Source organism: Boleophthalmus pectinirostris, unplaced genomic scaffold, assembly GCF_026225935.1.
Source record: "Boleophthalmus pectinirostris isolate CB_2022bp ecotype Guang Dong unplaced genomic scaffold, ASM2622593v1 HiC_scaffold_7, whole genome shotgun sequence".
NCBI classification, from domain to species: Eukaryota; Metazoa; Chordata; class Actinopteri; order Gobiiformes; family Gobiidae; genus Boleophthalmus; species Boleophthalmus pectinirostris.
In genome coordinates this window covers 22,776,874-22,800,311 of record NW_026571473.1, presented here as the reverse complement: position 1 = coordinate 22,800,311, position 23,438 = coordinate 22,776,874, and the positions used below count along the sequence as shown (strand labels likewise).

Genomic DNA, 23,438 nt, shown 5'->3' with positions numbered 1-23,438 from the left:
GCACATGCGCACTACCAGTTACGCACTTCCATGGCGACGAGTCCAAACTCAGCACCTCGGCGCTCTTTTCAAACACTTTACCGCGGAAACCAAGTAACGGGAAGAATTTATGATCCCATTTTATACAGCGATGCATTGTACATCTAAAATAAGCATAGTGAGCAGTACTTGTCCCAAGCAAGACGTTTCTTGAAGCTTTGTTGACTTGACGCTGTCAAGTTCCTCGCAGAATCACTGGTGAGCAAAAGTAAAATCGACGGGGTTAGGCTAGCTAATAACATGGACTGATGCTAACCAGCTGTTAAACTAACCATACAACATGCTGGCTGACTGTACCCAGACATGTTTTCCCTCTAATGTCGACACTCTTTGCTCCCAGCTAAAGCTAATCTTGCAAGCTAACATTGACGCTAACTTCATAAAGCGTTAGCTGCTCTCTGGAGAGTTGGATAGCTAATACTAATAACTGATAAGCCCTTAACATTTTTGCAATGACAGAAGCTACATGAGCACAGCCATGAACAGCAGCGCTGAGAGAAAGTTTGTCAACTTGAGAAAGCGTCTGGACCAGCTGGGCTACAGACAGACACTGGGCATTGAATCACTTCCCCTGGTGGAGAAACTTTTCAGGTGAGCATCTTGCTATAACAGAACCCCTCTACACTCTTCTGTTTTGTCAATTTTCATTTTAGTTAGTAAATCTACTGATCTATCCATGTCTCCAAAATTTCTAGTGATCTAGTCCATACCACTGAAAGTTTGCGCAATGCCAAGCTTTCTGCAGGAAAGACTGAGAAGGAAAGTAAAAACTTTGATGCTTTGCTTGAACCTTACAAGTCAGAAAATGCCCGATTGGTCAGAGAGAACAATGAGCTCCACCTGGATCTACTGAAGCTGAAGGAGGACAAGGATCGTGTCATCAATGGTATGCTGTCAGCTTAGAAATTGTTTTTACAGACAAAGATAAAAATATAGTGTTTCCATTGCAGAGCTTAAGACACATGTCAGGAAATTGGACCACGAGACAACTGACCTGAAGTTTTTAAATAACCAGTATGTGCACAAAGTCCGTTGCCTCGAAAAGGACAGTAAAGCTAAAGGAGAACGTATCCAGCAGCTGCAGGAGAAGAACATGCAAGCAGTGGTGCAAACCCCAGGTAATTTGACACACACCAGTTTGCTTTCTTACATTTTGTGATCCAGATGAGATCATATAGTCTTATTATTCATACAGGTGGCAAAAAACACAGTATTCCCTTCAGGCGTCAGAGAATGCAAATAGATGATTTGATTCCTCCCTCTTCATCATCTTCATATCCTGTGCCACAGCCTGATGACCCCTATATAGCCGACATGTTGCTTTTGGCAGACGGAAGGTTTGGAAATTATGAGTCTGTTATGATGAAAAGATTTATGTCCTGTATTTTATTAGCGTAAACTAATGTTTGTTATAGAATCCACGAGCTTCAAGGAGACATTATAAAACTTAAACTAGATCTGGAGAATTGCCATGAGACAATAAAACACCTCAACATTCAAGTAAGAGAAATCTGCAATATACAAGGGACAATATTAGAAAATGTTATTTGTGTATCAAAGTAATCATTACAATTATGCCTAATGGCTTGTGTGTGATTTTTGATTTTGTAATAACACTTATATATGGTTTATTATTACATTGTATGACCCTGTGGTAAATTTAGATCTGTTATTGATGCCATATTATGTAGCTGATCCTTTATGGGACTGAATATGACTGATATGTACACGCTTTTCTTTTATGTTAATGTTATGATTATGATTTATGTTTTTATTTGTTTGTATTGTAATTTTAATGTATGTTTTATTCTGTAAAGCACTTTGAATTACTTTGTGTATGAACTGTACGATATGAATAAACTTTCCTTTGATAGGTAGAGGAGAGGGATAAAGAGATTGACCGTTTGAATCGCATGCTTCATGGAGGACGACCTCATGACATTATTTCTCTTGAAGCACAAAATGTCAGCAGCGAGAAGATGATCGCACACCTCAACCTGCAGGTAAAAAGCTTCTCATTTCTTAATAGATTTATTTATCAAGTTTCATTTTTTACTTATGTTTTTGGGACTCACACAGATTGAGTATCTTCAAGAGGCCAACAGGACACTGGAGCAGAAGATTCAGGGACTGCAGCAGAGGAAGAAACAGGCCTCCAGTGAAGTTGCCAATCTTTCTCTGAAAAACCTGGAGCTGTGTGAAGAGCTGACACACATCGATGACCTCGCCAAGAAGCTGGAGCTGGACAAAGACCGAGTGTTGGAGACTGCTGACCAAGAGCTTCTAGAAAGCAAAGTATGACAAAGCATTTTTTATTTTATTAGTTTTGCTGACCATAGAATGAGGAAGTGATAGTTTTTTTATGAAGACAACATGAGGATCAGGATAATAAACACTCACAAGAGTGTTTCTACATCGCAATCCAGTGTGCCATTGTACATTTTTAGTTTTATTGTTTACAGGAAGAAATCCAGAGACAGCAGACAATTATTGGAGATTTGGAGGATATAATCACAAAGCTCAGGAGGGTAAGCTCTACAATCTGTTGAAAACAATAAAACACTTGTGTAATTATTTTTACTGATGTGGTTTGCTAAAAGTCTTTAGTCATTGTATGTTTTTTTTTGCTTTGATGATGCAGGATCAGTCTGAGGCAGATTTTGAGAAAGACCGCCTCAGAGATGAGATGGCTGATCTAAAGGAGCAAAATGCAAAAATGGAAGGTCTCATCAACTTCCTAGAAGAAGAAAAAATAAGACTGCAAGGAAAACTGGAGAAAACGCTGGCATCTGGTGAACAAGAGTTTACAGTTTAAAAATGCATACAATTATGAGTCTTATCATACCAACTCTTGTGCTGTCTGAATTTGTGTACTTATTGCAGATAAAGACCTGGTGCTAGAGTTGGAGGCCATGCGGACCAAATATGGTGTGTGTGGAAGGGAGCGCTCTCCGTCACGACTCGATGCTTTTGTTAAAAGTCTAGAAGAAGAGCGAGATTACTATCGACAAGAAGCTGAGAGATACAAGAGATCCCGAAGTGACACAAGCCCTAGCCTCAGTCCCTTACGGGGCAGAAGTCCCAAAGTAAGACCAGATCCTGGGACATCTTTTTGCACCACATTCTACTCTTAACATTTTAAACACCATGAATATTTCCTGCAGAGAGGAGCCACAGAGGGTGAAGTTCGCAGATTGGTTCAGGAGAGAGATGAGCTGAAAAATGTTCTTTTGGACTTTGAGAAACACATGGAGGATATTCAAAACAATGTGAAAACCCTGACCAGTGAGAGGGATAAACTAAAGGTCTCATTAAAACAGGTGAGCAATTTGAAATGTATCTCTGAGTCACTGTCACAAAATGCAGTATTATAGCTCTATAACCATGGTTTAACACTAGCTTGCTGTTGGAAGATATTTTGATCAGCACATGGTTTAGCTAAAGACCTGGTAACTATTTTATTCAGGCACAAGATGATTTAAAAGTATCTAAGAGAGACTCGCATGGCATTTTTAAACTGGAGGATGAGATGAAAGAGGCTGAACTCAAAATTCTACAGTTGACCTCAGAGAGAGACTTGCTACTGGACAAATTAGAGGTGGCTACAGGCTGTTACTGTTACAATACTATTACTAAGATAATTTTTACACAAGTAATTATTATAAATATTTTTCTTCCAGGTTGCTCAGTCCTCTGCCCTCACTAACAAACAAGAGGATGAAAAGAAGATAGTTGACCTTGAGAATTCTGTTAAAATTGTAATGATACTGGAATATAGCTTTTTTAAATATCTTGTGCGATTGGTTCATCTAATGGGCATCATTTCCTGCATCCACAGTTGGAGCGTGAGAGACTGGACTTGCGTGCCCAGGTGTGTCTGTTGAAGGAGAGCAGGGAGGCTGTGGAGGAGGAGTTGAAGACTCGCTGTGCAGCTCTGGCCCAGAACACAGAGGAGACAGTTCAACAAAAGGCAGAGGCTAGTGCCCTAAGGTATGGAGAAAGCCAAAAAAGACTGTTGTAAGCATTCATTAGTGTTGTGAGCTTCTTGCTTACAAAAGAATGGTTGTTGTTGATTTCTAATTAATGGAATCATGTTTTATCTAAATCAAAAATGTATTATGTGCTGGTTTACTCTAGGGGTGTGCAAAAATATTGAAATATCGATATATCGTATCATTTGTTGTGATGATACAGTATCGATATTGTGGACTCCTGTATCGATATATCTTCAAGAGTATTTTTGGTATATTTTACTGAATTATTTTGTTACAGAGCTACAGTTTTGTTGCTTGTTTAGAGGAAGGAAACTCGTTTAAGTGACACATTTGACATTATCACTGTTTTGATGATTAAAATGGGTGTGTTTCATTTGAACTTTGCACAAGAAGGGGTTTAACAAATGCTTTTAGTGTCACAGGCATTGAGACTTTATTTTTTATTGAACCGTATTGAATCGATTTGAAATATATTGTATCGAATCGAAAGTGCACTGTATCGAGATATTGGTATCTTGAGTTATGAGTCTGTACTCATAACTCAATTCATAACATGACTCATACATAGTACTATGATGTTCTATGAAATAAAGGTTTAATAGTGAGTAGACTAGAGTCCCTCAAAAGACTCATGCTTGGATAGAGACACACTGACACACATAATCAAAAAGAAGGTCATATTCAGTGGTGTTTTCTCTCCTGGTTTTGGAGGCTCAAAAAATCAGGACAGTAGGTCACTTTGCCTCATGTAGTAATTTTATCACAGTTGGATCTAGACCAAAACTGCAGCGCAGATCACCTTAAATTAATGGCATTGCTTATTACGTACTATAGCTGCGTATGATCAGGTAAACTTAAAGCGACAAGTGTTGACAAAAATATTTTTAATATTTACACTAAACAATAGCAATGAGCACAGTATTCGCATCTGATCTATATTGCAATACTAGCGTAGATACTTAGTTTTGGGTCAAACCACCACTGTTATTGCCTGCCACTACTGAACAAGACATGGACACAACACTGTGTTTTCATTCTTTTTCCCATATTAAAACAAAATATAATTAAAATAAGCTACTTTCAACAAACTACTGTGTTTATTGAGAGAGAACCTTCATAAATATCTTTATCATGGACAGAAGATGCCCTGGCTGGCTTGTAATTTGAGGTTTGTGGTGTAGTAGCAGTCTTTATTTTGCCAGCATGATTATTATAATCATGCTGGCAAAGTGCAATATAGCAGTCCATGTTATTGTATCCTCCTGTCACTGAGCGCTCAATAAAGTTGTATCTTATTCTGTTGTACAGATTATTGCAGGAGCAGATGGAGAGGTCTCTGTCTGACACACAGCACAGGCTCACTGTGAAGATGAATGAGCTCCACGCTGCGCAAGAGCAGATCGACAAGATGGAGCAGAGAATGGGTCAGTATTTCAAACATTTACTTTTTCTTTCAGTAGGCGACCTTACACTGCTCAAAATATCTGACTACACACAATATCTTTATGTTGTTGTTTTGTTTTTTTCTTTCATTTTGTAAATCAGTAGAGTAGTATCTTGTGTATTTTTGCTGTAACACTATTGTTTTGTCAGTTGAGTTGACTCAACAGAGCTTCAGGCACAAAGAGGAAATGTCTCTGCTGCAGAAGTCCATCTCGGCGCTGGACAGAGAGAAGGACGCTCTGCAGGATGAGGTGGACCTGAAGACTGAGAAGCTGATCACTCTGCAAGACGAGCTCAACAAGAAGGTAGCAACTGCTTCTTAAATATTGCCCATTTCTCAATGGTTCTGAAATGTTCTAAAGCCTTCAGAAATATGTGATTTGAAGATTTGTGTTTTTTGACAGGAGAGGACCATTGAAGAAGTGAGACTCACAGTTACTAACATGGACAACTCACTGGCGTAAGTATTAATGAAGCCTCTTCTTGACTTAAGTGATCTAGGTCAGCTACATCAAATTCACTTGAAGCTTTGGTTTGTTAATTGTTTTGATGTCATGTCCTGACTGCTGTTTGCAGTCAGCTTCAGGGGGCCCTGAACAGCCGTGAGAGAGAGGTGGTTAGTCTGAGGAAACAGTTGGACACTTCTCAAGAGGAAGTGGTTGGACTAAAGAGAGACAGAGAAATCACCATCCGAGAGAACAGGAGACTACAGGACGACCTCGTCACAATGACCAGAGAAAACCAGGTATGTCTTCATATACATGTACTGAAGCATAGATCACATTTACGCGATGATAATATGACTAAAGTCTTAATTTGGTGATGATTTAGGCGGTGCATCTAGAGATGGAAGAAGCGTTACATGAGAAAGACGAGCTTAAGCTAAGAGTCCACTCATACATCACTGAAGTGGCCAGAATAGAAAAAGTGATGGCTGCTAAGGTAAGAAGCCTCTTTTCTAAACATTTCAAGATCAACATTTTCATTTCGGACCGAGGTTCTGGTTGTAATCCAAAGGAGCAGGAGAACAGAAACCTCCTGGAGCGCTTCAGAATGGCCCATACAGATGTGGAAGAGCGGGAGCAGAAGCTTCAGCAGGCAGAGGGCATCAACAACACCATCAGACTGGAGCTGCTGTCCACTGACACAGAGCGCAGACATTTGAGAGAGACTGTCAGCAACCAGGAGAGGGAAATCAAACAGGTAATTTAAATAAGTTAAATAATTTTGTGACAACACAATGCAATACAATGGTGATTGGGAAAATAGTAAGCTATAACTTGTAATGTGATTGCACATTGTGTCAGATGATTGATACCATATCAGATTACTTTTATAGTGAATGTACGTGTTTTTCCTCATGAATCCTGATGATTCTTGATGAAAAGTGCATCTTGTTAAATTTCGTTTGTTTATAGACTTTTTCTTTATCAACGATTTTATAATGCCTTCCTCTTAATTGCAGCATATGCAGGCTATACAGGCATATGAGGGGCAGGTGTCTTCCCTGGTTCGTGGGATGTCCCATCTGGAACAGGAGCTGCACAAGGCCCGAGAGGAGAAGGCCTCTCTGTTGTCAGATCTGGCTTCTGTCCGGGAGCTCTGTGTTAAATTAGACTCGGGGAAAGAAATTACAGCACGACATCTCGCCAACAAGAGCATGGATCTGGAAAGGGTGAGGCTCCATCAACCCTTTTCTTATACCGCCATAAAACTTTGAAATGGCAACAGCGATTAGACTAAAGCCACATATTATTGCTTTAATAACAATGTAATTAATTATCTATATACTGATCAAGTGTGAAATGGTGCATCCTAATAAATGTGTAACAGATTTTGGGTCATGTAAAAACCTGAAGAATTATTATTATTTACAATCAGTTTAAACATAGTATGCATGGTCTGTGTTTGAAGGTAACAGGGGAGCTGGAGGACGTTCGATCAGAAGTTGAACTCCTCAAGAAGCAACTGGCCAGTGAGAGATTAACCGTTCGTAATCTGGAGACTCTGCTCTCCACTAACCGCCAAAAGGAATTTCAGACGCACCTCACAGCCAGCGAGAAGGAGTCAGAGCTAAAAATACTGCGAGACAGACTCACTCTCGCTGACAGCAAAAAGTAATTTCATCATCAGATATGTTTGATTTTTGTGAAATATTTAACATTAATTATAACGTACATGTATTTCTATTTCTCAGTGCTGAACATGCCCGAGAGGTGTCTCAACTGCGCAGTAAACTTTCTCAGCTGCAGACGGAGATGGACGTGTTGAAAAGACAGCTGACCAGTGAACGCTTTGAAAGGTGAGAAAAATGGGTGAAAGCTGAAGAAACTGATGATTTGTAGGCTAAACTAAAGTTTCATAACTGGTACATAATGCATGATATAGTTTATATGAACCTAAACTGGGAATCACAATCTTTTATCTTGTCAGTTTTTAGTGGAGCATAAGAGAAAAAAAAAAATTGGCATGTAATAGTACCATCACCACAAATTGACTTGACTTAATATCTTAACTTAAAATCCTGGTTATAGTATTTCTTGCTTTTTATAGACCATTCTAAAAACAAAAAACAAAAACAAAGTAACATTGCATTGCCTGTTTATTATTCCTCAGAGAGAGAGCTGTCCAGGAGATGAGGAAACAGGGTTTGTCGTTCTCATCTCTGAGGAGTTTATCACCTCATAATGTCTCTTCTGCATCTCATTCCTCTCCGGAGCACTCCATCCTCCGAAGTCTGGACCGGACTCGGGACCGCACTCAGGATCAGAGTCTGGAGCGAACTCGGGACAGGTCCAATGAGTTCAAGGCAGCAGACAAGTGAGCATCATTCTGCCTAAGTATTGTCAGACTTACTGAATGCCCTTCAGTAATGTTGGTACATAAATATAACCAGAATATTGCTGTGATGTGCTGCGTAACTATCTGCAACTCTGTAGTGATTCATAGAGATTTCTGGGCACCTGACAAGACATGCTCTGACACATATTTATGTATTTAGTTTGTTTTGCATTTACTGCCCTTGTTATATCTAAACTACTGCATGTAGCTGTTATTATTTAGCTTCTAATAGCTCTTTACATTTTCATTTCAGAAGTGTGAGCTTCAAGGAGTAACAACATCTTACAACTGAAGAGCTATTAAGTGAGTCTCCAAACTCCCAACGCTTTATACCTAATGTCAATATTGGTCTGTTTTTCTGCATTATGTCCCAAACATACTGCCTAACCTGACATAATGTGGTTGTAAGTGAGCCATGAGTCCCTACATCAATCCTCAGTGCCAACGTGGGACCTCAGAAAAAATAATAAATATGAAGTCAAAATGTTTATAGTTGTATTTTGAAGGATTAGTTTTTTTCTATTTGTTGCCACCAATAAGGTTTTGGACCACAACAGCTAAAATGTAGCAACTACAGTACATTATGCGACTCTGGCTATGATGTTTTCATGCTTTTTATCTGTAAATGTGTAAGTTATTAAATTATTCTTAACATAAAGAGAAACATTGTTATTTTGTTCTTTTTAATTCCACACAGAATTTGAGCTCTTTAATAATTTACCGTAGAATTAGGAGGTTGGTCATTCTATGAAATACACCTAAAATAAACTTGTGGCTGAATCTTTTTATACCTTGTACTGCCTCAGCAAATGTTTGACTTTCCTGATAACTTCTTTAGTCACACAGAATTAATATTAAAGAATACTGCATGTTAACAATTATAACAAAACATAATGGTAAACTATAGACAGTCTAAACTCTTCCTCTGAATTAGCACCAAATTGTGTCTAAACGAGTATCTACTATCAATCTATGCTAAATGTGGCTTATCAGGGAAAATCTTTACTTAAATTAATTCAAACTGAAAAAACAACCCCTGACCATCACAAAGAAAAAAATATATATATATATGCACTCGGAAGACAGAGAGCCATAGCATAACACAAATAGACATTACACTTAATTCAGCACTTAGTCAATCTTAGAAATATTTGAGTTTATTAAAATATCGAAGGTTTTAGGAATGATAAGAGACCCATAGAAGTTTTCAACACAGTGAAAAGTGTATTTGTTCAGCCAGCAAGCTAAACTCCAGCAGCCATTCTTGCATTTAAACCTGTTGAATCACATATAAAAAATACCACAAAAATGTTCTAATGTTCATTTTACAGCCAGTCAAATACTATGTAACAGTGCATGGAAATTTGAAAAGACATTTGTTTTCTAAAGTGGTTTTCCTGCAGGTTACATCATTAACCTGGATATGTAACAACAAAAAGTAACTTGCTCCCCAGTAACGCAGTACTAAATTGTAAACTTGCTGTACGGGTACAACCATAGACAGTATAGCATAACACCGAAAAGTCCATTTATGTCAGTAGCTATATTTTCCACGCATTAAACAGGACACTTGAGTTTGACCATCGTGCTGGGAGGCTAAAGCAATAAACACTCAAAAATCACAATTACAAAGCAAATCCTTACCAAAATAAATAGGATTTTCAACCATATACATATTTATTGAAGAGTGTAACTATAAAACACTGTAGCTAATGTCGACAGTATTCAGTGGTAATATTGGGAAGTGGATATGCAAAAAGTGAAAAGTCTAGAATATACTTAGGCAGGAGTTCTTTTAGTAGTCTTTGTGGTAGGCTGCATAGATAATAATGTAATGTTTCTGGTGTGATCGGCTTGTACCATGCCTGCCTTTCTGGAAAATGGACAGTTGGGGGTGCTTTGATTTGCTGAAGCACATACTCTGCATCCCGTTCAAGGTTCTCATAGGAACCAATGAAGTCATACGGTATGACACAGGGCTGGCACAAGTTGTACATGGGCATCCAATGCTCATTCATTCGCTCGATATCTTCATCGAGCAAGTAACGGACAAATTCATCAAAGGTTACATCATCTCCGGCAATTTTGGAATCCTTGATGTATCCTTTCCTGTATCTTTTTACGATTTCAATGCCATATTTTTTCTGATAAGACTCAATCTCGCCAAATTTGTTCCTGTACGCAGAAAGTAGACGAGCCATAGGTTCTCGCACGAACATGAATTTGAAGTAGTGCTTAAGTCTGTACTTTATTTCGTCTGGTTTCATGGATGCCAGAAATACAAGATCACTTTTGTGGTTCATCTTAATATTGACTTTGACATTCTCCAAGGCCCCGCTCAAAACCTTCAGAACTCTTTTCCAATTGGAGCAGGCGACTTTGGGCACATAACAGTAGAGAAAGCCGTATTGGTCGTTGACTAAAATGTGTTGGAGTAACGTCCGTCTCTGTGCTGGCTGAAGGGACCAAATATCATGAGGCATGTTCCTCTGACTGCACATGGCCTTGATGGTCCGGTTCCGGATGTCCTGAGAAACCTTCACACACAAAAATAAATTACTGATAACAGTTTTGACCTGAAGGTTTTGTGTGACTGGACAGTAAAGCTAAAGCTAAGCTTTGACATGATAGGATGGGTAGAAAAATGGGGATATTAAGCTAAGTCAAGCCCTAGCAATTTAAACATAAGGGGGAAAGAATAACCAAAATGTTAACTCCAGTCTAAAACATACTTATGGTAAAATGTTAAAAAGTTTTAGTCCATGTTCTATGGTGTAATGGAATCTATAAGCAGCTATTCATTCACCCACAGAGCTCTACTGAGCTAATCACACCTTCACTATATGATGAAAAATACTAAACCTACTATGAAACATGATAATCTATAAAGTAGAATAGAATAGAAAGCCTTTATTGTGCTCCGTCAAAGTGCAAGAATTACTAATAAATAAAACAAATGAACAGGTCTCTAAGTATGGTGACAGCTTTGGGGAAGAAGCTGTCCCTGAGTCTGTTGGTCCTAGCTGGAATTGACCTGAATCGAGTGCAAAAAGGCAAAAGGTTGAACAGGTGGAATCCAGGGTGTGTATTGTCTTAATTGTCAATTATTTTCCTCGCATGCTGAGACAATGGGAGTTGTATGTGGTTAAGGAAATTACAACTACTACTATATAATACAATTTTATTTTGTACATGTACGAAAATGACTTTCTTACATATGCTGCATGATAAATAATGCAATGTAAACAATAATGTGACAATGATCCATGAATCACAGAGTTTCTGTTTACCAAGCAAATATATCGAGTAACGACAGTGTAATAACATCTATGCACGTGTTTGTATCATAATGATGTATCATTATGTTGTTTACCTCTCTCCAACTGAGCTGGCAGTAGTTACATCTGTAACAAGAAACTAAAGAGCGTCAAAGCATAAATCAAAAAAAGGTGACGCATATTACGCACTGCGCGTAAAAGTTTCATTGTTCAGCTACTTTTATTGGGGGCAGTTTAGTGAGATTTAAATCACTATCACTAATCATGTTCACTCAAGTCACTTCACTAACACTGTGCTCCCTGGGTGTTTTTTGGAGACCCTACCTGGAAGTCCACGTCTTCGTATCCGTGACTGTTTCCCATTTCCCCTGCCGTGGGGACCCTCCTGCCCATGGCCCGCGGTCCCGGAGCCTCCACGGTGTTCAGCATGCCCTTCTCGATCATCATGAGCAGGCCTCCCGATGCCACAATCACCAGGAAAGTAAGCACGGACGGCAGCACGGCAGAGTTGCGGCGCACCGACACAGAGTTCATGGTGACCCGAATGGTTCCAGGAGGTCCGCTCCGAGCGCCTCCGTGCCTCTTCGCCGAGCGCTCCGCCTTGAAAGAAAACATATTCCCGTTCCGTTAATCAAGCTTTGGGGCAAACGGATAAAAAGTCCCCAAACCAGCCTGTCTGGGTCCGCTACCACGTACCCATACTGAACTTTGGAAAAGCAGAAGTTGAGAGCGCAGAAGAGAAAGCCACGCCCCTTCCGCTTACTCACACAAAAATGTGAAGAAAAGGGAGAAATAAAGGTTGAGTGAAAAAAAAACAAAAAAAAACAAAACAAAAAAACTGGAGATTTTAGTTACTTTACTTTTTTTTTTTAAAATATATATATTATAATGAAATAATATTCACACATTTCAGTCGAAAAAAATCTCAAAGATATTTACTCTTTAATACGGGTGACAACAATTAAAACAGATATGATAGGCTATATATTATGAGATAGATGCACTGAAAGGAATACTACTATAAATCTATTGGAAAATTAAATTTTATTTGAAAACTCACAAACCTGAATTTCCAGGCCAACTTGATGTTACATGTTATAATTATACTCATAAATCAATGCACTGGCTTTAAGCCAGCAGACATATGACCCCATTACAGCCTATCCACTCCATCAACCATTGGGAATAGGCGCCTCATTGACCGTTTTATCTTTGACTGGTTACGCTCTGGTCTGGTTCAGTCCAAGTCCACGAGCCTACGTTGCTGTAACGTGCTCGCATCGTGACAGAGGCTCGCGTGTGCCAATGCGCGTGGTATGCCATCATCTCTCGCCTTCTCCCCGTCGCTGCCACACCCTCCTCAGATCCAGATCCTGTCTTCTCTCTCCTTCTCCTCCGTCTGGTCCGCGTGTGCAGCTGTGCAGGGGGGACCGACTGCTTTGCCTGCGCGCCTGCCTCCTCCCTCCGCGCCTATCTCCTGTCTTGCACCCGCAGCATCAGCAACACAATAGAGAGTCGTGGGCTCTACCTCTACACGAGCGGCGAGGACGAAGAAAAGCGTCCAAAAAGGTGTCGTGCTATTTTGTCCATTTCTTCCATGTTTATAGCGTCGGTGCGTCTCTTGTTGTCCAGTATCGCGTCACTGGTGACCTTGCATCGCGCACCTCTCAATCCTTATCGATTCGCACACATTGTACTGTTGCCTCCACTTCATCTTTAGCTGATTTGCGCTTGTGTGAATTGGGCTGGTGCTTGCTTTTTTCATCTGACGTGAATGCGTAAAAGCGATGTCAACATGCCAATTTTGAACCAAATATTTTTTTTTCTATATTTCAGCTCAGTTTCCCGCACTGTTTTTAGGAAGTGTCCTAAACGTAAAGGCTCGTTTCTTTGTTCTCTGTGTGCATTTATGACACAGTTATTACACTGTCTAATCCCTGTACGCGTTGCATCCTCTAATCTGCCATTAACGCTTCTTATTGATCCATGCTTTTGCTCTTTGTTGATTATACTGGCTTTCAGTGTAGAAGCACTCTCTGTGGTAGACAACATGGCTATGTACATGTCAGGTGGAATGCATTCACGGACAGTCTCTATGGTGTGGGCCTCGATGTGCAAAATGAAATTATGGATCTCTTAAATCAATCTTGTACGCTGTCAGCGGTATTGGCGGGTGCTACAGAGACCCAGTTGTGAAGAGAGTGGAAAACATTATGCCAGGCTAAAGCGTTATGTAGGATTTATGTGTGGCTGTGTCAGATACAAGTCAATGCTGTGGTCGTTATCACCTGGTTAAGAGACAGTCACTGGAGAGGTACTTACAATTTGTGCATTATGGGGCTGTATATAAAGATGAACAAGGATACTAAAGAAAATAAAGTAGGTCACACAATATTGGATTTAAGTACATTTGAAAAAACATTTAAGCATATTTGAACTAAACACGGTGAGATTGTCTAAACTGGATAGGATTTGCAATGAAAAAGGGGAAATTTTATTCTATAGTTTGACTGAGAAGGAGCCAGGAGGACTTAAGGAAAGCCTACAATGATATTTGGTTGTAGTGAAAGAGGACTTGAAAATAGATGAAAGAGCATATTATTTCACTTTTTGATTGATAGATAGATGTGTCTATCTAGTTCTGCAACTTTGATGACATGGATAACAGAACTATAGTTTTGAACATAGAAGATAAGATTGTACACAAAATGTACATATGTAAATATAATACAATACAAAAACTAAAACATTGTCATTTGCATTTGTTGAATAGTTAACCTGATAATATGACCTTGCACCTTAAGAAATTCTATATGATTTTGCGCAATGGTTTATGTTGGAACCAAAACAAACACATGGCCATTCAAAGTGCAGTATCACGTGACAAACATGGGCCATATATTTAAATGTCATAACAACAGAAAGGCATGAGTGGATCACTGGTAACAGGGTCCATTTGGTCAGAGCCAGGCTGATGATTGGGGTTGTCAGATTGGATTGCACTGTAAACAATGCTGTCATCAGAGAAAAACTGACTCACAAACACGTTTAATGAACATATGGAGTGGCCGCTTTATGCAAAACCTCCAGTCCTCTCAGTCATATTTCCTGCCCTGACTCCAGACTGTAACTATCGATTTGAATGTAATCATGTGGGCTGACTCAGGCTACTGTAGATTCACTGTGTAAAAGGACGGTCTATACATGCTGCAGTGTTCAGGCCCTTTCCCGACTCATCAAACTAATTATGCAGACATTTTGCATACCAAGGAAAGTGATCTTTCTCCTACATTTACATTGGAAGTTTAAACATTATGGCCTGTTGGGTCATAGAGATACTTTTGCCAACTCAGAACTTCAAAAACTACTCATGTTTGACAAGTCAGCCTAATACCCTTTCATCGTATACGTCTTACATAATTGAAACATCTAGATAAAAAAAGCATTTGGTTACACAGTGTGAGTGCTAGAGTGGTTAGCGCTTCTCTTGACCATTGTAGAGGTTTGTTTGATTAATGAGTTGTCTTGTCTTTTTTTTTTTTCACACATGTATGTAAATTCATGAGTTTCAGCTTCATGTTGTATGCAACATTTTGAGTTTTTTTCACATTTTAAAAGGTATAATATTTTTCCTTAAATTTTCTAAGGAAGCTGTTGTAGTGTTTCTCATTCTGAAATCCATGGATAGGTTATGTTCATGACATTATAGAATATGATAATATTTTCAGATGGAGGACAGGATCCTTTATAACTAAGGGTAAGGTACACTTTGTTCTCCAAGTAGGGAAATATATCCTCCGCATTTGACCCATCCTTCAGTTATGCTGGAGCATCCTGTCAGTAGCAGTGGGTGTTGTAGTGTTATGCCCAGGACCCAAGATCTGGATCTTGAGCTTAAGCTGAACATTTACCTATGGTACGTTTTGGTGTTGATGGGGGAACCGGAGAAAACTATTGGGCTATTTTACTATTTTTTTTGATTGCTGATGTTCAGTAGGGTCATTTCAATGGTTGGACCTTAATGATTTGATAGGGAATTGTGGTTTACCCTTATATTTGTGCCAGCAGGGAAGATATTGAATTTTGTGTCAGTTTGTGTTTCAGGTGTAATTACAGAAATACATTAATTACTATTGGAGCACTCAAAAGACATGAAGTCATTGGTTCCAAGGCTAAAAATCATGGCCATGAGAAACTCCTGCAAATATCTTTTCTGTTGTTATACTTACAGATTTATGTTATTTTTGGTCATTTCATATTTGTTTGCATACACCAGTCAGACTTGATCATTCTAGCCTGTGATAGAGTCATGGACACAAATGTGATTATAGAATTTGAAATTGTTGAGAGCTCTGCCCTAGATATACAAAAACAAACATACTGTAAATCTTATCCATAGCCATCTACTACTGTGCATACAACTGATATTAATATTATTACTACTAATATTATTTACTGTAGTCATCTGGTGCACTGAAATATTGAATGCCAGCTTTAGTTTAGCACTCCAGGCATTAATATCTGTAAAGATCACTTTAGTCGCCTTCACTAAATGTCAAGTATCCCACTAATGCTAACAACCGCATCTGTGGCTGTCCTTATGTGTGTGGATGTGATATTAACGTGCATGTTTACCACCGGGGGACACTATTTCTGTTCTCAGTCAGTTAACCAGCTCCCTGTCTTTGAAGTGTGAGGCTGCTGCTGTATTAGACGCACCAGAGCAGGTTGCTATAGCCCCATCATTAGCATAGAGCTGAGAGGATGCCAAAGATCTACGGGGGGAGGGAGACGAGAGAGACAGAGAAAGAGAGAGGGAGAGAGAGAGAGAGGAGGGTGGGGGTGAATGGTTGTATGTACAATGCTGAAATAAAGGCTACAGATCTCGGCCTACTGAAAACTACAACAGTAAGCGAGATTTGCATAATTTTTGGGTTAATCCTGGTATTTTGTCTTTGGTCTTTGCTTTGAATATGTATAGGATAAATATTCCATATTAACCATTAGGGATGTAGTCCTTTAGTCGTTTAATTGATTTATTGGTCAATAGTGCCTTATGACCACAATTTGAAGTAATCAACAAATTATTTAATAAATTATAAAGAATTATATGCACAGCAGAAGAATAAAGTAGGGACTGGATTAGTTGAAATTTGAGAGTGAATCCTGTGTTTATTCTGCCTTTTTCAGTATAAATACACTTTTCCCAATACATTTTTGTCATATAGTTGTTTTTGCATGAACTCACATGCAGTTGTAGTATTTTGAGTGCAGTTAAATGGTCAGATCATATAGATTATGAATTGTTTGAGCGCTTTTGGCACACCCCCTAGATTAGTCAACTAATCCATCAGCACGACATGTCTTTAGTCAACCAAGAATTTCTTTTGTTGATGACAGCCCTATTATCCATATTACTGTAAAATAATAATATATTGATGATAAAAAAAAGAAAGAAAAAAAGCTTGGTTTATTCACAAGCAGTTCAATTAGAGCGATTTGTCTAGGTACTATGTAGTTTGGCAGTACAGATGGTTAATCAAGCTTGTATGAATTGATTCATAGCGAAATGAACAATACGCCTCTAACAATATAACAATAATGCAACACTGTGATATCAGGGTCCATCCACATGAAGGCTTATCATCTCCACTACTAAACACAATGAATCCACAGTAGCGTGTATAATCTCTGTATTGGCTGCACATCTGACCCTCTATAATGTAATATTGCCTGTATTGCGGTGCACCACATGACAAGGCTTTGTAATAACAATAATAACACGTGTATAGACAGTTACAGTCAGGCCCCACAGTGAGCGTCTTTGTGGAGGGGGTCTGTTGAAAGGCTGAATGCCGCTCTGTTCTCACGCGCCGGAGGAAACAACGCATCACTTTGTGCCTCCTCAGCAGCTCTCAGACCGGCCCTGTACTCGCTGACACACCTTCTACATTCACAGTCTAAGAATATACAGTACTGGGCAGAGGGCTCATGCAGGTGGGGACTATGGGAAGATGTTTTGAAAAAGTCAAGCTGTGGTGTGTGCATTCAAATCAGTGTTATGTGGTGGGAGAAAACATGAATGGGAGAATGTGTGGGTAATTATCTATTTTAGACACTGCTGGTGTGTTTACTCCAGCAGTGTGCTGGTGATTTTTGTACAATTACAGTAAAAAAGTTGGACTAACTGAAATAAGCAATAGGGCTTTTAATGCATCTAGTTCAATTTATTTAACAGGGACCATTTCCATCCTTGGAAATAAGCAGGTGAGGCCATCGGACCAATTGTTAGCATGCTTGGTCTCAACAGATTTTATCTTTTTGAGGTAGGTTTGAGCAATAAACCACCCATGATTTGATAGACGCTAAATAGGTTGCTATACTGACATACTGTGGAACATTCCAGACAAAGCAATAACATCTCCATGAAGGCAAGTAGGCGGCAGGCCCCCTTTTGGTGTACTTTTACATACCCAGCCATAGTTCTAAGTAGAGGTGGGGACTTGCAATTCGTGACTTGGACTCAAGTCAGACTCGGGACTTGAACCTGTGACTTGAGAGGACTTGAGAAGCGCTTTTAAATCTGAATAATTTTTATTCTGACTGTAATGATTCACACTAAGATCTTGTCAAGACATTTAAAAAGGAAAAAATAACATTTCTACAACTCATAAATACTCATATAGAAATAGAAGAAGTACAATTTGTCTTAAAAGTCAAATAAGTTGCAAAAATCTAAGCTATATTTGGTACTTCAGTTTAAAGACTTGAAATTACTTGAAGCTCAAAGCAGACGACTTGGACTTGACTTGGACTAAAGGGCAAGTGACTCGAGACTCGACTTGGACTTGCCTGTTTTTGCCTTGGGACTTGATTCGGACTTGCGGTCACAGACATGAGACTTACTTGAGACTTGCAAAATGACGACTTGGTCCCACCTCTGGTTCTAAGCCACCACTAAACCACCAGTGCTATAAGGACATTGGACCACTTTAAGAACCATGCTTACTACATTCTATACCACCTGAACAAATGTTTGTTTGTTTGTTTGTTTGTTTGTTTGTTTGTTTGTTTGTTTTTTACCACTGTGAGACATAAGTTTTCCTTCCTTATGCAAGGTAGGACCACTCCAGTGTCTTGTCAAAAGGCTTCATATTATTTTACAAACTGATGCTCCTTCCTTTGCCCACATGCTCCTGCTGCACTGTACTTTTCTTGTGCCACTCTTTCACATTACTCCACGTGACTGCACTTGGAGGAACAATCAATTTTTCATACATACAGTAAGAGTGGATGTTTGGCCGTGGTGCTCTGCCCGCCTACACACTCATAGTAAAGGCTCCTCTCTTCCTCACATAAACTGCTGCTGACACCTGACTCCAGGTATTGCCCTAGATGCGCAGTGACAGCAGGCAGGTGGAACAGAGGGACTCTAATTCAACCTGCACACAGCGGCCACAGCACGGTAAGACATGCAAACTCACTATTCACCCCACACTTACATACTGGGACATAAGGTTATATATCAAAGGAACTGTGCTTAATATTTTATAGTGCAAGCTGACCTATGTGTATTTTCCATTAACATGAGAGAGATATTATCCTAATATCTATAATACAGTAATAATAGTTTCAGATATACATTCAGACATTCTATCGTAAAGCTTACTTATCTATGAATGAATAGGCACCACTTTTATCAAGCAGTGGACAGTGTTTGTTCATAATGCTTCTTCTTGTTTGTTTTATTCTGCTGTACTTCTTCTGTACTTTGACATTCTCACACTTGGACTTAACCATTGGGGAGAAGACATTGCTTTTTCCTACCATTTTGTCAATGACCAATTATTGAAACTTGTAGGAATTTATTTTAATGGTACCAGCAAACCTCTTCTTTCTCTTTGACAGTTAGACAGGGCCAGGGGCAAAACTGCCAGCCTGTAAAGGTACACAAATGATTGTGGATTTGGATGTTTACAAAACTCTGTTTAGAAAGAGCATACAGGCAGTAGGCAGTTCATTATTTGTAGTCTTTAATGAATGCACTTGAACTGAGAAACCCTAAATTATTTTAAGTTATAGTTCTGCCTATTTTGTCTGCATTTCGTAAACCTTGTTACAGTATTCTACAAGACTGTATACTTAGTTTTGTTACTTGTATATATTTATATTGATTATCATTAATGTAATATGTTGTAATGGTTAGAAGAAGCTTCTCATCTTATTTTGTTAAGGTGTTGCTAATGTTGTCTTACTGGACACTGACAACACAAAACTAATGGGTAAACTATTTAGTTCATGAACAACACTTATGCTAATGCAAGAGTCTGCAGATGTCTTCTGTCTGCAAGACCATCAGCGGCAAAGAGCACTTTCTCTTCCTGCAGATTAGAAATCATCTAAACAGTAAACATACATTTGTATGATTTAGAAGATTACCATGGTCATCCCCCGCTATAATGGTCTGTTACCTCAATCCCGGTTATCCCATTTTGGTTTGGGATATTCCACCGGGAAACCCAGCACTCACGCATGTTGTTTTTGTCCACTTGAGCGTTGAACTGTTGGGTAGAGTGGAAAAATTAACCACGAGCCTGTAATACTAGATGCAGGCTCCTCTAATGTCCATTGTTTCTCCACACGCCCTTTGGATAAACACAGAAAAGACAAATGCTGAGGACACCTATAAGCATAAAGCAAGGATAAAACTCTTATGTAACTACAGACATGATTAATGCATGGAGTTTAGGGCATCATAGTATATGTATGATAGAAGATCTGCTGATTTAGTATTGGTTTATCTTAGTCTAGGCCTGTTTTAGTTCTGGTTTAGACTTTAGACTGGTTTGATCCTGACCTATTCCTAAACCTGACGATGCGTGTCTGGATTTAGCTTTGGTTTGGTTTAACCCTGGTTTAGCACTTCAGTCCATAGTTCCAGCTTTATTTGGCTTGACTTAGTACTGGTTGATTTTATTCAGTAGTAATATTTTTGCATAACTATTGTGTACTCACTAGGCATGGATTAGCTTTGGTTCAGGTTACCTTTAGTAACTTCTAAATAATATGTATTTGAAAACCCAATGTTTTCTTGTTTCAAACTTTGTCTCTGATGATTAAGTTGTCGGTGATTAGCATGTAGTGCTTGTAATGCAAAGTGAATGGGGATCAGTCGTTTACAGAGCATTAATACTTTGACAGCGACTGAGCAAAACTAATTACGTTTTTCCATGCACCTCTCCGTTTATCAAGTCCACAGTTGTCCACCTATCAGTTACATCCACAGCTCTGCCAGGTCTGTCAGTGACGAGTATAGTTGTACCCAAGTGTGTATTATTAAAGCAAGGAAATCATTGAGTTGGACAATAAAGTTCAAAAGTCACCTATTGAGATTTAAATTACACTTGTTGATCTGACGTTATGAATTAAGGATTTAACTTTTTTGGTCATGATCAGGACATTGTTCTGAATAGTTCAAAGTTGGACTGACTTTTTTGTCTAATGTTTATTCTTTGCTTGGAATCATGCACAGTATATATTTTTTAATAATTGAATAAATATAACATAGATACATTTATTGCCATATGTTGAACATTCCAGGCAAAGGAATAGCATCTCCATGGAAACAAGCATGTGTTGTTCCCTCCGACAGACAGGTTACATAGTGCACCTTTAACTGTAACACACAAAAATAAAAATAATAAACGTATGTGTACCAACATTTCTTTTAACATGTGAAATTAAAAATACCATCATGAGACAGCTTTGTGGTGAAGTTGCCGCGTCAACACTTTTAGCAGCTGTAAAAGCAGAGTAATTAATCACTGCACACCTTCTATGTTTATTTTCCATATTCAAGACTGGCCTGACCTCAACCTCTGTGTTGTGCACTAAGGCACAAAAATAACACAATCCTTCATTGTCTTGGCTCCAAACATCAGCTAAAAATCAAATATTAAATCATGAATCTGAGATGTGTTTACAGTTACCATAGTAGTGAAGAAAGCATGTTTTGGAAAATAAAAGTGAATATTGAGCTTTGTCACTTAAGGTGTCCAGAGGAAGACCAAAGAGGAGGTTGTTGTCGTGAAGGAGGCAGTGCTAATTCTGACAACAAATTTCGTTTTATTTGTTTTAGAATGAGTTTAGCTTTAGTGCAGTTTTGGTAAGTGAAATGCGTGTACATTTACCGTAAGTATGTATATTTTTAGTTCAAATTATGGTAATTATACTGTACTTACTGTATCCTTCTTCTACATGTACAGAGACTTGTTCCTGGGAGTTTGTATAGTTTGGTTTGGACCTCCTCTGAGTGAATAGGACTACATTACAATTGACTAAAATGTCTGTATTTTCTATCATAGTTTTAGTTAGTTATAGTCAGAAAAATATTATATCAAACTTTCAGTCAACAAAATGAACAGTGGTTGAACAACATTAAGGTGTAGCTCTATTTGAATAGACCTAATATTCTCTGTTTACATGCATGGCTGTCTGGAGAGGTTTGTCCTCATTGTAGGCTGAAGTGAGAGTGAGAGGGTTGTTCAGAGAATCACTGCGTCTGGTTGTAATTGTGTCGTCATAGTAACCAGAAATGTTTAAGAAAAGAAGTCGCAGTGAATTTTATTACTAAAGAAGTTAGCATTTTAGTTATTCTTGATTTTTGCATTCATCTTTGCTTAATTTACGCTTCAATTTAGATGTCCTTGACCCATGCAGAAAGAAAATGAAAGAACCTATGGCTTCAGTCAAATTTATTTCCTTGAGAAGCAGGTTTACAATGTTAGGTATTACTAATCACCATGCTACAAAGTAAGTTATTAAATGTATTTTTATATCCACAATTTACATTTATTATAATTGTTTTAGTGCAATTGTTTACTCTTTGATCCGAGTTTGACCTTCTGTATACTGTCAAGATTTTTCACCCACCTTGCCGATGACAAATGTGGCGTGTGAGTGATAGGTGATGGTCCATTGGCACCTTTGGCAGAGTCAGGGCAGAAAAGTTTAAGGTATTATCATTATTATTATTATTATTATTATTATTATTATTATTAGATAGACTTCTTACCACTGAATAGAGGAGAGTGAGTAAATAATGCAATATAAAGCACTTTGAGTATGAAAAGGGGCACAAGATTATTATTAGTATAAGTGTATATATTAAAAAAAAATATATCCAACTTGTTCTTTCTTTGCTTTCACATTTCCCCTAAAGTTACAGTGGAGGCAGGAGCATCTGTTTCGTCTGTGTAAAATAATCTTTGTGCAAGCGGACAAATCAATGTTCCCTCAACTTTTACTGCAGTGGTTTGGTTTGTACTGCTCAAAAGCTGTTCCCGGTCTGCACGGTCAGCTACCTGTACTTACAGTAATAGCCAGTAGACATAAGGCTCCAGTGGTCCAATCAATCATTTCAAGTGACCTCCCACACCAATTTTCCAACGTGTTCCCATTTATACTAGCTCATCAAGTTAATTTAATGGTTATACACGATTCATTGTTTACTTGCTGTTTCACAGTAATACAATAAGATAAATGGACGGTTAAGAAAATAATGGGAATGTTATATTTGTTTTGATACAGATGGGACATGTTTGTCTTTAATGATTAATCCATCTGTCTTCTGGAGGAGGTGCATTGGTGACTAGACTCATATCTTTGTGGCAATATATTCTCCACATTGTTACATGTTTGTTTGCTTTAAAAAAATGAGAAGGTTAGGTTATTTATTTTATTTAATTTCATCACATTTACAGTATTTAGCATAGCCCTGTTGCCCTGTAGAGCCTGATGCTTCCCTGTCAGATAACATTTACTTCGCAGAGTTTGTCTTCTG

At 38.6% G+C, this 23,438-nt stretch overlaps 3 protein-coding genes across 4 annotated transcripts in view; 2 read left to right on the top strand and 1 right to left on the bottom strand.

The window, feature by feature from the left end:
* Positions 1–29: 29 nt before the first annotated feature.
* Positions 30–8,967, top strand: cep135 (centrosomal protein 135). 2 transcript variants are annotated; one of them, XM_055165143.1, is made up of 26 exons: positions 30–237; positions 499–630; positions 735–925; positions 990–1,157; positions 1,235–1,376; positions 1,455–1,539; positions 1,914–2,042; positions 2,119–2,334; positions 2,502–2,567; positions 2,681–2,831; positions 2,923–3,125; positions 3,204–3,359; positions 3,506–3,637; positions 3,720–3,797; positions 3,878–4,029; positions 5,343–5,458; positions 5,628–5,782; positions 5,882–5,937; positions 6,054–6,222; positions 6,309–6,419; positions 6,495–6,680; positions 6,943–7,152; positions 7,392–7,594; positions 7,675–7,779; positions 8,094–8,297; positions 8,572–8,966. In XM_055165143.1, exons 2-26 carry the CDS (start codon positions 506–508, stop codon positions 8,591–8,593), a joined length of 3,531 nt encoding a protein of 1,176 aa, XP_055021118.1. In that variant the 5' UTR covers positions 30–237; positions 499–505; the 3' UTR covers positions 8,594–8,966. The 2 variants fall into 2 exon arrangements, with proteins under 2 accessions (XP_055021118.1, XP_055021117.1); XM_055165142.1 differs by having other exon boundaries at positions 6,309–6,680; positions 8,572–8,967.
* Positions 8,968–9,441: 474 nt separating this feature from the next.
* chst14 (carbohydrate (N-acetylgalactosamine 4-0) sulfotransferase 14) lies at positions 9,442–12,318 on the bottom strand. The gene is made up of 2 exons (XM_020918865.2): positions 11,921–12,318; positions 9,442–10,855 (listed from the first exon to the last, which is right to left on the bottom strand). The coding sequence occupies exons 1-2, from the start codon at positions 12,209–12,211 to the stop codon at positions 10,028–10,030; spliced, it is 1,119 nt and encodes a 372-aa protein (XP_020774524.1). The 5' UTR covers positions 12,212–12,318; the 3' UTR covers positions 9,442–10,027.
* A 635-nt stretch (positions 12,319–12,953) lies between these two features.
* Positions 12,954–23,438, top strand: part of cracd (capping protein inhibiting regulator of actin dynamics) — a 28,623-nt gene continuing 18,138 nt past the window's right edge. Inside the window, exon 1 of the mRNA XM_055165081.1 lies at positions 12,954–13,165. The gene's annotated coding sequence lies outside the window, so the exon portion shown is untranslated. The remainder of the gene's footprint in view (positions 13,166–23,438) is intronic.